Genomic DNA, 18,104 nt, shown 5'->3' with positions numbered 1-18,104 from the left:
TCTACGTGGACACTGCGCTGATCCTGTTCTATGACTCCCCTCACAGTGCAGACATTTTACCTCGTCTTTACATTTCTCCCTCCTGCACTCGTCTCCACCACACCGTCCACATCTCCTTTGTCCTCTGCACACTGCAGCAACATGACCGTACTCCTGACAAGAATAACACCTGAGAGGAGCCCTCTCATACTCCCTCACCCTATAGCTGACACTATCCACAAACACTCGATCCGGGATTTCTCCTTCAAAACTCAAACACACTGAGGTACTCTCCTCGCTTACACCATCTCTAAACCGATTCAATCTCCTTGCCTCAAATACACCTTCCACTTCTTTAAATACATCACAGTAAACACATACTGGCACTCCACTGATCACTCCTTTCTTCACTGTCACTGGACCTGTTCCAAGTCGGAAACACATCACATTACAAGATTTGAACGACAATAAATCTAGAACTTGCAACTCCTGCTTCTTCGACACACAATCAATAATAACAATCCCACCTCTCGTTATTTTGACAGACTTAACTGCTCCAAACTCTTCTTTCACAAACTTTCCCACCTCATGTGGATTGCTAAACACTCCATCAATTTCTGAACACGCTTTCATTCCAACCACCCAAGGCCCCAACCCATCTTTTTTCACTTTCTTAATATTCTGAGCAGACCCGCTCGAGACACTCGACACACTCTTTCTCTTGTTTTCCAGACACCTCGGATCTTCTTCATTGTTTGATTCTCCCTCCAAATCACTCTCAAACGCCATTTCCGCCATCGTGCTCCGACGCCGTCCCTTGCGCGTCATCCCTCGATCGCAAGTCCACACTGACTGGTCGCTCGACCTGCTACACCACCAGACTCCTGCCTTTAGTGTTTTATGGCGGTTGGCAACCAACTTAAAGGTGCATTACCGCCACCAACTGGACTGATTTGTGGAACAGCAGGGGATTCAAAACAAAACAAAACAAAACAACTACTCTTAAATTCTTGTGTCTACCCCAATTTCTTTAAGAAACTTAATAATATGCATATATATGCTACCTGCTGTTTTCCCTAATAAACCTGGCAATGAAAAAATCTTGATGTTTTGCCATTCTCAATGCCTGAAACATAGAATTCCTTTCTGTATCATATTTCCTACAGTGTAAAAGTATATGTTCAACAGTTTCTGGTTGGCTACAGTGTATACATTTCCCATCAGGGTGCTTGCCTATTTTATGTAATGTATGATTGAGAGCTGAGTGTGACCTATTCTTAAACGGGTGATAATGCTTTCTTCCCTTCGTTTCCAACCCACTCACTCATTCCCCTCCACACCAGCAGGAACCCAAAGGTAACGTGTCGCTATGCCCTTCATCTCCAACCTGTACATTATATTGAATATTTCATTGACGATATCTGTTCTGAACGCTGATCTGCCGGATTGTATACTTGTAGTGATGAAAAACTGTCAGATGCAATAACTGTGTTGTTTCTTTCTCTCTGCTCCACCCACCTTAATGCCAATATAATTGCCAATAGCTCTGTTGTGTATACTGAAAGATGGTCTGACACCCTTTTCTTAATACAAATTTCACCCTCTGGAATATATACTGCTGCCCCTGCACACCCGGTTTCTGGATCTTTGGAGCCGTCTGTAAATACAAACACTGAGTCTGAATAATGCTGTTCAAAATAGCTCTGGACTACAAACCACTTTGGAATTCGCTTTGCCTTGTCCTTTAATTCCTTCTGAATGTTGAGGTCTACCTTCGGCAAGGGGAATAACCAGGGAGGAATAGAAGATATTGCAACTGTGGGGCTGTATTGTAATTTACCCAATCCTATATGTTCTGCCTCTCCATTACCAACCCATCCAAAACTTGTGATATTTGACTCATTGTGTTCCCAACAGTCCTTCAAAATGCTCTTGGCAGGATGTGTGTCACTATGACCCTGGAGATTAACCCAGTATGCCAGCATTAACTTCACCCTCCTAATCCTCAGAGGCATGTCTCCCATCTCCACCTGCATTGCTGCCACTGGAGATGTTTTAAAAGATCCACTGCAGATTCTCAACGCCTGAGCTTGTAATGATTCTAATTTCTTGAGGTTTGACTCTGCTGCTGACATGTAAGCTACACACCCATAATCAAAGACAGATCTCATGAGTGCCCAGTATATTTTGTAGTGATGTTCTACTTGCTCCCCACTCCTGTCCAGACAACCTTACCTACGTCATCTTCTTCTTCTTCTGTTTTGTTTTACGGCGGTTGGCATCCAATATGTCACACACACACACACACACACACACACACACACACACACACACACACACACACACACACACACCTGACAAATAGTTTCTTTCCCTCCACTGCTCCCACACATCCCATTATATCCTTCACACTGGCCTCTATTTGTTCCAGTCTCTGCAGTCCAGTCATCATTGTTGGATGCTTCCCTATTATACTAAGTGTTCCATTCAAATTGCTGTGACCAATTCTCATTCTACATATGACTCTTCGTTCTATTCCCAACTAATCCCACTTTATTTTGTATTTTACGCAAATGTCTCCATTTTGTAGCACTATCCCACTGCTGTTGCCACTATTTCCCTCCACACTATGCTTTTCCCCTCTGATTTTGAAAGTTTGACATCCACCTGTTCTCTCTTGACCGCCTCCTTTGCTGCCTTGTCTGCTTTTTATTACCTGAGATTCCTATGTGTGTAACCCTCAGGCTCTTTCTATGTTCATCTCAGGACTTCACTGTATAGTAAGAGCCCTCACACGGACCATGCGATTTTCGTTAGGTAATCTGTGTCGGGCATTAAACTCACCTTATTTTTCCACTTTGAACATTACATACATTACATTATGTCATTTGGCAGGCGCTTTTATCCAAAGCGACTTACCGTACAATAACACATTTTTGTCAGCAAAAGAGCACCTGTGACTTTGAAGTCACAGGGTCGAATGGGGCAAACTAATTATATCGGAAGCCTAGTTGCGGCAAAAAGTGAGCGCACGCGCACCCCCTTTATTTTATTTTTCTAGTTGGATTTTTGGCATCTAAAATAAAGATTTTGATGATCCCAAGAAGAACTAGAACGACCGCACAGTGGATGTATGCCTCTGCCATTAGTTCATTCTGGAGTCCAAATCGCCATTTGAGACAAATTGGAAGAAATTCCGTCAAGGCGCTCCTGAGATGTTACGTTACAGAGCTTGGAAATTGGGTGTGTGAGGTCTGTTGGGGGCAACTCATTACAAAAGTAACATATTACATGTAATATATTACTTTGAGCAGTAACTCAGTAATATAACTTATTACAAATAGGATTTCAGTAATATTATACCAGTTACTTTGTCAAGTAACACAAGTTACAAATTGAGTTACTTTTTCCCCCATCAAAGCACATACGGTATTTAAATAAAGACACAATCATTTCTTAATCAAACTGTGTTTTTATGCAAATAACCACTATAGATGACAATAACAAAGGAAAAGGATAACATTTTGAATCTTGGGCGGTTTACACTGACTTCAAGACGGTTGAAATGATCTTTCAGGATGGTTCCGGGGCGGCGATGTCATTCTGCTACTGCTGTTATTTTGGTAAAAGTAATGCGAAAGTAGTGTAATAAGTAACAAGTTACTCTCCACAGACAGTAATATTGTAAAGTAATGTATTACTTTCAAATTAAAGTAACTAGTAATATGTAGTATATTACATTTTGAAAGTAACTTGCCCAACACTGGTGAGGTCACAGTGACCTTGAACTTTGACCTTTAACCATCAAAGTCTAATGAGTTTATCCTTGAGTGGAAGTCGATGTTTGAGCCAAATCAGAAGAAATTCCATTAAGCCGTTCTTGAGATATCGCTTTAACGAACTTGGGAATGGCATTCGTGAGGTCACAATGACTTTGACCTTTGAACACCAAAATCTAATCAGTTCATGCTTGAGTCCAAGTCGATGTTTGAGGCAAATTTGATGAAATTCCGTCAAGGCATTCCTGAGATATCGCATTAACAAGCTTGAAAATGGCGTTCGAGAGGTCACAGTGACCTTGGCCTTTGACCTTTGATCACCAAAATTGAATCAGAAATCAAGTCTCGCCTAGGGCACCAATATGACTAGAGCCGGCCCTGAGCACCAGCCCCCCACCTTGGTGGCCAGTAAGTTTCCACAGAAGTCCAATCTGATGTTCTCAAAAGACACAATACAACCTTGATCTTTTCATAAGACAAAATACAATGTTATCTCTCCCTGGCTGTGCTCTCCAGATGGGGAAGAGCCAAATAGTCCACTTGAGAGACGTCTTAAGAAAAGAGATCCATAGATCATTATTGAACAGAGTCAATAATGATCAACAACCAATCAATAAGCAATATTTTTTCACTCACATGACCAGGACAGCTGTTGTGGGAATGAGGAAGCAATACTTCTCGCTTTCTGCAGTCTCCTGGGTAATGTTATTTGTTGAAATATGTAGGCTATGAAATGGATTATAAATGTTAAGATGTATGGTAAGGCTCTTTAGCACGAGGACTTGTCTAATGCTCATTGTTAGTGGGGAGTTATTCCTTTTGTTAAGGAAGAGCTTTGGAAAATCATTGTATTTTAGAAGTATGAGGTCCCAACCAACATAATGCCAGTAAATGATGCAGAATGTAAGATTAACAAATTAATTAATTAATTAATATGTAAGGCAATAGGCTTTAAATCACAATTTGTGGAAAATAACAAACCCCTATTTCTATATATATATTTTTTTATAAACTCAAGTGTGACTGTACATTTATGAGTCTTACTAATGCAATCTGGGCACCCAGAGTCTATCAGTCTGACGACTGATAGACTCTGGGTTCCCAGATTGTGCTAATGGTGACAATGTGATTCTGAGATGTTTCATTGGAATGTTCTATCTGCATCAAAACAAAATAAATAAAGAATTCATAGTCCAGAGTCTGATGATGGAAGAAGAGAGCAAATAGTCTATATTTGTCCCGCAAATAAAAGGAGGTCCAACATCCTGTTTTGGGCAGTCCAGGTCATTCACAGAAAGCTGATACAACAACCAAGACACAAGGTAAGATTTGTCCCACACCTCCAGGAATGGAATTCCCTATTAATTGGTTGTATAGTGGATGTATAGTGTGATTTTTCAAGGTTGTTTTAATTTTAGTCTACAGAGCTCTACCTGAGCTGCTCTACTGGAGCTCTGTTACTGTTTTCAATGTAGATTTCATCTTGTTCCCAACGCTGTTGTTTTTGGTTGGCAGTCTCCCTATACTGTGTCTTTGAGCTATACAAATGAAAAGTATGATGCCTATTTTTGCAACCAGTGTTGGGAGTAACTAGTTACTGTAACTTTCTTGTAGTAACTAGTAATGTAACTAATTACTTTTAAAATGTAGTAACTCAGTTACAATAGTAACTGGGCTAGTTACTTTAGGACATGAAAATAACGGACAACTTCCTGAATCCTTCACTTCAGGATTATCCGGTTTCTGATCCTCAGACCAAATCCGGGGAGAGAGCTGCAGCTGCAGCCAGAGCCCCAGAGGCTAATGACCTTGATAGGCTATAAGCCCCAGAGGTTAATGACCTTGATAGGCTATAAGCCCCAGAGGTTAATGACATTGACTAGGCTATAATACAACCCAGAGGCTAATGACCTTGATAGGCTATAAGCCCCAGAGGCTAATGACCTTGATAGGCTATAAGCCCCAGAGGCTAATGACCATGATAGGCTATACGCCCCAGAGGCTAATTACCTTGATAGGCTATAAGCCAATCGAAACAGACTTTTAAAAGTAATGCAAAAGTTACTTTCCCTAGTAACTAATTACTTTGAAGTAACTATAACTAAGGTAATTAAATTACATTTTGAGAGAACTAGTAACTGTAACTAATTACCAATTTTCAGTAACTTGCCCAACACCGTTTGCAACACATTCTCACTCCCCAAAACGAAAACGAAAAATTCGGTCAGGAACCTTGTTGTAATGGAGGGTTTGGTTCTCAGGATTCAGTTTGACTTGTCACCATGGGGCATCGGTCAGGATGCAGATAGATAAGTGTTCAAACAGGTTTGGGTCCAGTTGAAAGTATTTATTTGTCCAGCACAATATTTTGGCAATGAGGAAATCACAGGAGAAAAAACACAGGAGCTGCCCTTTAAGCTGGAAGACACAAACAACATAGGACTAGGAAAAGATAAAGTAAATTTAGCCCATGTAAACTCAAGAGTTAAAAGTTATCCATCAACTAAAGATACAAATAATGAAATAAGGATATAGAACATGTAAAGAATAAGGATCTAAAACTAATGGAGTAAATCATAAGTTTCTTACCAGTGCTGTCTGTGCAATGTGCCGCCCCATGCATTGGTGTGGAAGCAATTAAGGAAACTGAAGAGTGCAGACTTAAATAGGAGGGAGGGAACTCAGGTGAAATGAATGGGGACAATCAGGGAGGGAACCAACAGGTGAACAAAATAACTTATTAGTGAGGAGTAAAGCTAGGGAAAGAAGTGAGGTAAAGGAAGTGAACTGGGTTAGGAGAGGAAGTGGAAAAACTAAAAGGAATCTTCAGAACAGCCGCCCCTGGATTTCTAATGAGAAATGCAAAAAATAAGGAGAATTCAGTCAGGTTCTTCCAGGAGGCCGGCCCGGACACTGGCGCCATTCAGGGGGCCTGCCTGGGTGCTTGAACCTAAAGGCCTAAACAGACTCGTCCGTCCGCCTCGAATTGGAGCCGTCTCGCCGTCTACACGCTAGGACGTCACTACACCCCCCCTCCTGGAAAATGGCGGCGATTGAGTGCAAGGCAGTCTGAATGAAATTGAATGTTCCCAATTCTATGTATTAAATTCTAAAAAATGACCCTCAACATTTGGGAAGGCTAAGCCACACAACTACTTCGTTATAATCTAACGTCATGCTTCGAAGACGACTTTACGACGATGAGGACGGTAAGGACTGCTGACGTCACGCACGTATCGTCGCCGCTGAGTCACATTTTCGAGCAGCCCCCGTCAGCCGACGGCGCCCCCTCCTCGTATGACGGCGCTCCACCCGCCGTCATACGGGGAGGGCGGGGTGAGGCTCTGACGGACGAGTCTGTTTAGGCCTTTAGGCGGGACCGTTCAGGGGGCCTGCCTGGGTGCTGACAGCTAAGATGAGGGATGGGCACCACTGGAGGTCGGCAGTGAGGAAACGCAGGAGGTCTGCGTTGATGCACAGGAGGCTGGCGGCGATGCAGTACAGGAGGTTGGCATTGATGCAGCACAGGAAGTCTGCGTTGATGCAGCACAGGAGGTCGGCGAAGACGCAGCACAGGAGGTCGGCGGCCAATCCTGGGCGCGACGGGAGGTTGGCGCCGAGGGCTGGGTGCCATGGGAGCAGGTGGAAGTGCAGGAGGGACTGAGACTGGAGGTATTTGAGGTGCGGAAGGCACTGGAGGTGCAGGAGGCACCTGTAGCGGAGGCGCAGGAGGCACCTGGAGTGGAGGCGCTGGAGGCACCTGGAGCGGAGGCGCTGGAGGCACCTGGAGCGGAGGCAGTGCGGGAGGCACCTGGAGCGGAGGCACCTGGAGCAGAGGCACCTGGAGCACCTGGACTGGAGGCCCCTGGACTGGTGCGAGAGGCACCTGGAGCGGAGGCGGTGCGGGAGGCACCTGGAGCAGAGGCACCTGGAGCGGAGGCGGTGTGGGATGCACCTGGAGTGGAGGCACCTGGAGCGGAGGCGGTGCGGGATGCACCTGGAGCGGAGGCACCTGGAGCGCCAAGGGAAGCATGGGCCTGGGCAGACCAGCTGCTGGAACTGCAGCATCAAGGAGAGATGCAGATCGCCGAAGACATCTCAGCTCCATGAGATGCTGGATGTTGTCCATGGTCTCCAACATCTCCCACATCTCCCTCAGGAGCCATTCCTTTTCTTCTTCTTCTTGCAGCTCCTGTGTTCTTTCCTGGGGTAGTGAGGGCGAGGCCATGGCAACAGTCTTTCTATCCGGCTCGAAGGACCATGTAATGGAGGGTTTGGTTCTCAGGATTCAGTTTGACTGTCACCATGGGGCATTGGTCAGGATGCAGAAATATGATAATAATTGTCCAGAAACAGCTTGGTCCATGTGAAACATTTATTTGGTCCAGCAAACAATAGTTGGGAAATCAGGGAGAAAAGCACAGGAGGAAAAACACAGGAGCTGCCCTTTAAGCAGTGTGGTCAGTGCCTCATGCCGCCCCATGCATTGTTGTGGAAGGAATTAAGGAAACTGAGGAGTGCAGACTTAAATAGGAGGGAGGGAACTCAGGTGAAATGAATGGGGACAATCAGTGAGGGAACCAACAGGTGAACAAAATAACTAATTAGTGAGGAGTAAAGCTAGGGAAAGAAGTGAGGTAAAGGAAGTGAACTGGGTAAGGAGAGGAAGTGGAAAAACTAAAAGGAATCTTCAGAACACTTGTCGTGTCCAACGATGTGTGCAAGGGGTCGGGCACGGTGTCATGTGACCTTGAATTCTTGGAAATGAGGCGTTGAATTCGGAGAAGCGAAGGCGGAGGGGAAGACTATGATTAAAAAAGTAGAGTCCGCACACCACATAATAGATTTAACTCCCAGTATTGACGTTTCGGACCCCGGCGTTGGAAAGGCCACCCTTGTGAAGCCCCGGCCCGGTATAGTCCTCCCCTTGCTGCAGATAGTCCATCCCTTTCATCTGGCGTTCAGCCGTGGCCATAGAGCTTCCTTCCCTCACCTCGACCCATATCCAACCATAACCCCAACCAAGTGGCTACCAGTGCCTAACCCTAATCAACCACCAGGGGGGACATTGCATAACCCCAACCTCGCTGAAAAATAACAAGAAAAAGGGGTTCCCCCAGGCGTGAAAAAGTAACGAGAGGGATTCCTGACCGAACTTTAGTTTTTGACAAGTTGGGAGTGAGAATGCAGTTGATTTTTGTTATTCATTATTTTTGATATTTATCTACAATTTTGTACAATGTCTGCAAAGCAAATTGTGACTTAAACTTTTTTTAAATCTCAGATGGAGAAGTTCTTACTTCTGATGGTGATGTTTGCAACATGTTATGCAACACCTCAAGGTTTGTCAACCATTGTTGTTCAATCAATAAGTCTGTTGTTTACCCATATATTGACACTAATATTTGTGAGTGATTTGGTGCACTGGCTTTTCTGTTTCATTCAAACAGAATATACTGTTTGAGACAGTGTAGGCCTATGTGTAGTTATACACTATTTCTTGCTCTCTCTCTCTCCTGTCAGTTTGCTGTTGTTGAGTTTGCTTTTCTCCCCTGTGCAGATCTCTCAGGCAAAGTGTTTGTCTTTCCTAGAGCGACCAACACAGCTCATGTCAGTCTACTGACAGATAAGAACACCTTCAGCTCTGTGACTGCCTGCGTCAGGTAAACGTGGTATTCCCGGTTAAGAATTGCACAAAGGTCACTATTCATATGTTTTGGATTAAATGCTTCCATGAATCTCTCACCATTGGTCAATCTGTTCAGATTCTTCACAGATCTCAGCAGAGACTATCCGCTCTTCTCTTTGGCTACTCCGACCAAAAGCAATGACTTTTTGATTTACAAAGTCAACTCAAAAGATGAGATTAATGTTTGGGCTCGGAGCAGCTACGCAGGCTTCTTGGCAGTGTTCTTGGAACGAAATGCCTGGCACTCCATGTGTGCCACCTGGACCTCTGAAACCGGGGTGGCTCAGCTGTGGGTGGATGGCAATCCGACCGTCAAAAGATGGACCCACTCTGGACAGCCCATCACCGGAGCCATACATTTGATTTTATTTGATTTCCTTTCATTTCATTTCATTTTAATTTGTCGTCATGTCTGTTTTGTTTTCTTCTTCTTTTGTTTTCTTTTACAGGTGGTGCTCTGAATTTGGCAGTCTGAGATGTCAGTGGTTGCTATCTAAAGAATTTATATAATCCTTATGAGCCCAGTGATCCACACCCTATTGCTGCTGCGGCGGAATTAGCACTGAGATTCTGAGGAGATATTGAGGGGGTCTATTGATTTCTCTGTGCTGGGATTCCTATGGACTATAGTCTATCTAGGTTAGGAGGTATGGATGCATTTCGGTGCGTCGCTTGCTGCCAGTTTATGGCTTTACCTGACAATTTGTCTGTCTATTCATTTATCATTGCTTTGTTCTTGTCTGTTTTTTTGTTTTTTGTCATGTATGATCTGTGAACTGAAACTGAAAGTGAAAAATAAAAAACATTTGATCACAAAAAAATATTGGGAATGAAACTCATCTGTCTGCCCTCCCTGCATGTGCCTGGGTGTTGATATGGTTCATCATGTTTTAGTGGTGATTTGGGGATATCTTGACACACAATTCTGCTGATTTAAATTTATGACCGCATGCAAATTGTCTTGAAGCTCTGGCAAAAATCGGGTATTGTTTACAACCCAATTTATGCCAGAGTATATTTGTTATATAAAATGTAAGTATTTCATAATCAATAAGCTATAATTGCATACACATAATTATTGGTATAAGTTATTAACTATGGTTGCATATCACACATGGGCAGACACCATAATCATAAGTACCATTTTACAGACAGCTTATCTGCTATCTCTAGTTAGCCTGGGTAAACCCAGCCTTCAACGTGACGTCACAGGCGATGCCTGTAGAATAAGTTCTTCATGACTGATAGAGGTCACGTGGACGCTGGGTTTACCCAGGCTAGTAAAGTGATTCCACTATGTTTTAGTGCCATATTCACTTCCTACTCCTTTTTTAACATGGAATACCTTATAATTGATATAAAAAAAAAATACTTATTAATTAATCTAATTGATTGATAAGAGATCCCTAATTGATAAGCACTCAAGTAAACTGAGTCAGTTGATTTAAAAATGAGGCAATAAATAAATTTGTATAATTAAATACAAAACTTTAATAGTGCATATTCTCAAACAAAGGTTAGTAATTCAGTGCATTTGTAGAAACAAAATATGATTCTTAGTCATTTTAAGAAGTGCTTCTATGATACAAAAATTCACATCTGCACACCCCAAGTTTTATTTAAATTTTAAATTGTGTGTGTGTAACATAAAATGTCCAGGCACTTGCACTCCATTATCATGAACTCATGGGCTGTGGAAAGCTAAATCTCATAATATCCTAACACATCAAATAATAATCAACAACAAAATAATTATCTAAACATTGGTCCAAAAATATAGAACACAATTTGCTCCATGGTGGTGAGATCCCATTGTCAGAGACATTGTTGTATGATGGACCTTAAATCCAGTGTATTGTTAACATTGTATGTGAAGGTGCATGCGTACATTTGTCATTTGTCAAGTATTCGGCACTTCAGGAAGGTGGCACCAGAGCAGCTCCACCCAGGAAGAAAGACTACTGACCATATAAAGTCCCAACAAGTTACAAGCTACAGTCAAAACAAGGATATTTTCAAACAAGGTGCATATGGAAATATAGGCAGGTAGAAAGGCACAGGCAGCAGGCAGCAGCAGAGGTTTGTGAAGCAAACTTTTCACTGAAAAGTCACTTGCCTGGTCTTAACTTGACTCTGACAGAGTTACAGCAGGACGGGAGTTCTAGCTCACTAGGCTAAAAGCTCACTGGTTCAAATGTCCAAACATGCTAGGAAACACTGGCTGTCCCTGAGCAGGGCAGCTGCTCCACTGGAGCTACAAATAGAAGAGTGACTGTATGACTGTAGAGCAGGGGGTTGATCAATCAAGGACAAATAAGTTCAAACACCAAAACGAGTGTAGATTTATCAATACATCTCTCTTTCCTTCCGCTGCCTGCTCTATTCCCTCCCGTGGCCCATCTGTGTGGTGACCAGTGTGTGGTAGACTCCCTTCTTGGCCAGCAGCTGTTGGTGTGTCCCCTGCTCCACCACCTTGCCTCCCTGGAAGACAGCGATGCGGTCTGCGTTCTGGATGGTGGACAGACGGTGGGCCACCACGATACACGTCCTGCCCTGCCTGGCCTGGTCCAGAGCCTCCTGCACCACCTGGAGGGGGGGAGTCAGTACATCAAATGTGTTGCCGCTTTTGTCAGCAGTTCTCTTTTCAGAGCCAGTTTCTGTAGTGATCCATGTAACATTCAGACCATCTGCTTTTATGAGTCTTTTTTTTTTTACTTCTTTTTATCTCCTTTTCTCAAGTACAATCACAGTAGTAGGCCTACAGTCACATGTTCAGAGATAGAGCACAGGTATAGATGGCTTAAGGGGATTTTTGTGTCTTCTCAATGTCCATAGTCACATTGGTCCCTGATCCGTGTGTTTTCTAGTTTATAAAGTATTTGACATGTACGCCTATGTTTTCAATAACAACTATAAAACTAAATCATGATTTCGGCTACCAAATGTATCGCTTTGAAATGACTGGTTTACCTATTCAAAATAATATAAGGCGATGTGGAAATGGCAGTAAAAATGGTCAGGATTTATAGATAAGGCCTGTTATGAATTGGGTCGTGATGGTTTGTCATTTTTAAATATATTTATTTATTTATTTATTTATTTATTATTATTATTTTTGTCCAAGTAAAATGCTGATTCTAAATATAACTTAATCGCTTTGTTTGACCAAGCAAATCTATTTTTTTAATAAGCATTTTACAAAATGTCTGGAAAAAGTAATGGCTGACCAGTCACCACCAGGGACACTGGAACTGTTTTTAAGTAGGGGGTGATGAAAGGAAGGGACTGGTTTCTTTCCGGCGGTGTCAGCAAGGGCTAACCTGACGCCGCCAGATGGACGGGTTAGCTTCACATTACATTTCACAAAACCAGTCCATCTGACAATGCAGTAATCCAACCCGCTGACGGAGGCGGGCACTTTTTCCAAGCTACTTGGCAGGTGATTGGATGCCCCATCTGTCTATCACCGCTGGTGCGTGTTAACTTCAACCAATCAGATCGCCATGCCTCTGACGTCACGTTTGCGACCGGAGGAAGGTGCCTGTGCCTGTACGAGTGATTGAGTCCTCACCGTCCTCATCGTCGTAAAGTCGCCTTCGAAGCATGACGTTCGATTATAACTTACTAATTGTGTGGCTTAGCCTTCCCAAATGTTAAGGGTCGTTTTTTAGAATTTAATACATAGAATTGGGAACGTTACATTCAATTTCATTCAGACTGCTTGTCACTTCCGCGGCGGCAGCCATGTTGACGAGTGAAAAGAACTACAAAGACCATGTGCGTCACACAGAAAGCCCGCCTAAGGCTGCCGCTGATTCGTCGAGCCGGCCATGGTTCGGGTTTCTAAGCCAATCATCTTAACTGCCTGTGCATGACAAGATGGATTACGTCGAGAGAATCTCTTTTGATCTCGCGAGGTTATCCATCTTGCAAGCAAGGTTAAGCAAGGGCGCCATCGGGGGGGAAATTGAAGTTTTTTTGGACATTTGGATGTTTTTTTGCCATATTTAGAGGAATATCTTAACATTAGGATTATACTGTTATGATGTCATTATTCAGTTTCTGAGATTCAGTTTCTCACTCACTTTCATGTCACCACCTGCTCTCTCGTTAGGTCGTTTTACACTACAACAGACAACAGGCAGAAACACTGAAATTATTTAGTATTATATTTTATTTTATTATCTTAAACCAAACATCAAAAATAACATCTCCACCCTCTTTGCTTTGCTCATAGTCTTCAACTAAACCCTAAATATCGCAGTATAAAACATACACATCATATATATATATATTTTTTTAGTTGACATTACTTAACTCATTGAGTGGCAATGACGTCGATCGGCGTCAAATGCGTTTTTTGACGGTGGGACGTGGATCAAAGCCTCATGCATCTCTTGTAAAAATATTGTAGCTATTGAAGGTGTATAACCTATTTTACGGACCCATTAGGTGGCGACAGTGCTCTCCAGATTAGAGAAAGGTGAGGAAAAACAGCAGAAGAAGGCCCGTGATGAAACGGAAACCGATGCTGGAGCCAGAGCCGTATAGATTGCTCTGGCTGGAGCTAACGTTAGCTGCGAACAGCAGTCAATCCGCTCCCACAACTGAGCCCCTCTGTCTCTGCTGCATAGTTTCTCCACACGATTAGCCGCCAGAAAAGCAGCACCCGACGCTGAAGGGCCAAACCATTCTCAGCAGTCCGGTTTGGCTTTTCGGTGTCGCGCTGGGAGCTGGCGCACAAAAACGGAGCGCTCCGAAAATAGACGCTGGGTGCGTGTTAGGCTGTGTGTTAGTGTGGGGAGGAGTTTGCAGCTGAGGGGGGGAGAGGTGGGTGGGGCACGCAGGGCACCACACAACTACACCACGTCACTACATCAGAAAATATTAGCTTCAGAGTCAGTGAATGTGCTTGAAATGCTTCATTTCACAAAAGGCTGATTATCTCAGCTTCTAATTTGAAACGTCTGTTTTTGGTGAAAACAACCTATCTTCTCCGGCTGATAACTAAAGAACGGAAAATGGTATCAATAAACTTTTTTTTGCTGATGATGATACAATAGAGTCTCCTCGTTCTTTGTGCATGTTCGGTGTTTACATAGTAATATCACACAATATTCTGTGGGCCTCGAGAAATCACTGAAAACGCTCTGAAAGGGCTGGCACTGGGAGCATCCGTTTTCCAAAAGTGGCTGGCACTCAATAAGTTAAGCAATATCACACAAGAGGGAGTGCGGTTGTTGGCTAATATCGGCACTGCTGTGATTCTGTCGTAGGCACGAGGCCGCAGGCCGAGTGCCGAAGATAATCACAGCAGTGCCGATATTAGACAACAACAGCACGACCTCGAGTGTGATATTGCTTTTATACAACAGTTCTATTAAACAAAGCTGATTAAAAAAATGACAAAAAGCTGAGAAAATATATGATTTCTCTATTTATTCCTCCGCCAACAAAAATAGTTCCTTCAGCTTTCTGCTTTGCCAAAAATGTAGCCTAATCAGCCTAATTAACTGCAGGCTGTCTACTTTACTACTGTCTACAGCTGTGAAGCATTTTGTTGATTAGGGCAGCTGTGAAGCGGAGTGATCTACACACAGTGAAGCGCCAGTGCATTATCATGAAATATTGGCACTGGTAGGATCCCTCTTGTCCAATCAAATTGCCCGGGCGGAACTGTTGTATAAAATTCCAATATAAAACAGCAGAGGGTGCTGCAGCACCAGAAGCACCCCCACTTCCCGACTTAATTTGTTCTTGGAAACTATTTTTATTTTGTCCTGATTGGTCTTAGATTTGTGTCATAGTTCTGTGGAGCCCGACATGAGCCCGACCAAAAATAATAATAATAATAATAATAATGAATAAGAAGAAGAAAAAAATTAGGGCCCCTTCACACTGAGGGCCCCATGGCACCTGCCCAGGTTGCCCATATGGTAGATCTGGCCTTGGTCTACAGAAAAAAATACGTTTGGGAACCACTGGTCACAGTTGACCATATATTTCAAGGTGCTTTGAATGGATTGCTAATTTTATGTACTCTCCAAGTATCCAGGAGTCTGATTTTGACAAAACTGGATGGACGGATGATGCATTTTGGCAGTGTGCTCTGGTGACATTACAATGATTGGCCTGATGGGGGTGCTATAATTGAAGGTAAAAAAAAACAAGGAAATTGGCTCCGGTTTGTTTAACTCTCATTGTACTCACACAAACAAGGTATCTGGTAAGATTTTTCCTTTTAGATGTTTTATTACAGAAGGTGTATGAAACCCATGACCAAAATAGTCATACATTCTGTTATTGCGTTCCTTATGGATGGAATTATTGTGAAAATAAATTATTTGCCTTTGCTGGTTTCACCACTGGAACCCCTTCAAGGGCCAGACCCTACTATGAGAACTACTGTACAAATTTGCTCTCCATAAGGATTGCATCAGAAGCTGGCCAGTCATAAATTAGTGGTCAGTCAGCACTGCAGAGAAGAAAATACAGTTTTACTCCCCCCCCAATTAATAGAAGCTACCTTGAGCTCTGTCCTCTCCGCCTTTTACAATTGTATGGAAAATATCACATTCTCTCGTTCTCTTCTGTAAAAAGTAATTCAGTAACCTTTACTCTGTACATTTTAAAAATAGATTTATATACAGTCTTTTTCTCAACTTAAAGGAGGCTTTGCCAATATTCAACCCACTTTGTATCATTACAATGTCAGTAATGATGCAGATGGGCAGCCTTTACCTTGTCTTCATGTTTTCCTGCACCGAGAGCTCTGCACTTTATTCCAGCACTTCCATGTCCAGAATGACACATTACACATCATCATGGACAGGGAAGTGCAGATGTTGCTCCAGGCGGCTTCGAGGGCGACTGTTATTGTTTATTTTTATTTTTAAGGTATGCGGACATCCACAGAGAATCGCATCGAGAGCCTTAATGAGCGTTTATAACCCATACCAGCTGGCGGGAGCGGAGTTTGTAGGCAGTCAAATTTTGGATTACTTGATGCAGAAAACATATACCGAAGGTAAGCACTGGTCCGTCTGCTTTATATTAAATGTACCGAGATTAGAATGATACAAAGCGGGTTGAAAATTGGCAAAGGCTTGATTTAAGTATAAGTTTGGCACTTGAGTAGGATATCCCCCCTCCCCCTCCCCCCTTCCCCCCCACCCCCCACCCATCTTGATACTGATCCTGGTCCAAGAGGTTCCTGCATCATTTGTGGGGGAGAACATGTTTGCTTATGGATCTCCCTGCATGTGAATCCCTATTAGCCTATTTCACTTCCCACTCAATTCACCCATTTTGTGTCTAAAAGGCAGGAAGTAAAACAGGTGCAAGCAGAACACTAATGAGGGTTTCCAACTTCCAACCCATTTAGGTGTTCCAGTGCCGGGGCCCTAATCAATGTCTTGCTTGCACTTGTTTTACTTCCTGCCTTTTAGACATAAAACAAAACAAAGTTGTGTATACAATTATAAGAGGCTGAACTTGTGGGTGGGGTGGGGGGGGGGGGGGGGGGGGGGGCGATCAGATCACTTTTTTACAGGTGCAGGGGGAGGGCAGAGAGAAAATAATATCAATGTCAGGGAGGCCAGTTGATTTTTTTAATGATATATCATATTTTATCTGACCCGACGTAAATATCGGACAGTCCCTAATGAGCCTGAATGGTGAGAGAGGAAGACATGGGAAACGTTCTCACCTTCTCACTCTCAGTGTCGAGTGCAGACGTGGCCTCGTCCAGCAGCAGCACTTTGGGGTTGCGGAGGATGGCGCGGGCGATGGCTATACGCTGCTTCTGACCCCCGGACAGCTGGGTACCTTTATCACCCGCCTGAGTGTTATACTTCTACTCACACAAACACACCGATGGAGGGAGAGAGACAGAGACAGAGGTACATAGTACTGATGTAATATTGCACAAAACAATGACAGACACTATCCTTAATACTAAGAGGAGGAGTTAATTCATTAACAATCTTCTCAACTCAGGCAAAAACACTTCAATGAGTTGCATTAGTAGCTCATGTCTTGGAGCTGTTCTATCACTAAATCTGTGACTAAGAGACTGTAGTAGGCTTTGAAATGTTGTAAAGATAAGCCCAGACTTTCTACGACCCTCCTATCCCTAGCCACACCCCCTTCCCTCACCACGCCCCTCCCACCACCAACATCCACCTGACCACTCCCCCTACCCACCCCTCGAAGCCTGACTGTCTACGACCGTCCTATCCCTAGCTATGCCCCCTTTCCCCTAGCCTCACCCCCTTCCCTCACCACACCCCTCCCACTACCCCCACCCCCCTAACCACTCCGCCTACCCACCCCTCGAACCCCAATTCTCTACAACCTTCCTATCCCTAGCTACGGCCCCTTTTCCCTAGCCCCGCTCCATTCCTTGACCCCCACCCTCTCCCACCACATACATCCCCCTAGCCACTCCCTCTACCTATCCCTTGAACTCTCTATGACCTTCCTATCCCTAGCTATGGCCCCCTTTCCCTCACCACACCCCCTCGCACCATACACGCCCCATAGCCACGCCCCCTACCGACGCCTCGGACCCTGACTCTCTATGACCTTCCTATCCTTAGCTATGGCCCCTTTTACCTAGCCCCACCCCCTTCCTTGATGGTATGGACGGACATGTG

General features: G+C 43.7%; 1 protein-coding gene across 1 annotated transcript in view; it reads right to left on the bottom strand.

The window, feature by feature from the left end:
* Positions 1–11,826: 11,826 nt before the first annotated feature.
* The window catches only part of LOC310772879 (ATP-dependent translocase ABCB1-like), a gene marked incomplete at both ends in the record, with an annotated part of 37,901 nt that continues 31,623 nt past the window's right edge, over positions 11,827–18,104 (bottom strand). The window contains 2 exons of the mRNA XM_083632821.1: positions 11,827–12,033; positions 17,156–17,302. Of these exons, the coding sequence (XP_083488947.1) occupies positions 11,827–12,033; positions 17,156–17,302 (354 nt within the window). The remainder of the gene's footprint in view (positions 12,034–17,155; positions 17,303–18,104) is intronic.

The sequence above is a fragment of the Poromitra crassiceps genome (assembly GCF_964638095.1).
Source record: "Poromitra crassiceps genome assembly, chromosome: 1".
Lineage (NCBI taxonomy): Eukaryota > Metazoa > Chordata > Actinopteri > Beryciformes > Melamphaidae > Poromitra > Poromitra crassiceps.
Note: the sequence above shows the minus strand (reverse complement) of the source record. Positions and strands in the feature narration are given on the sequence as shown.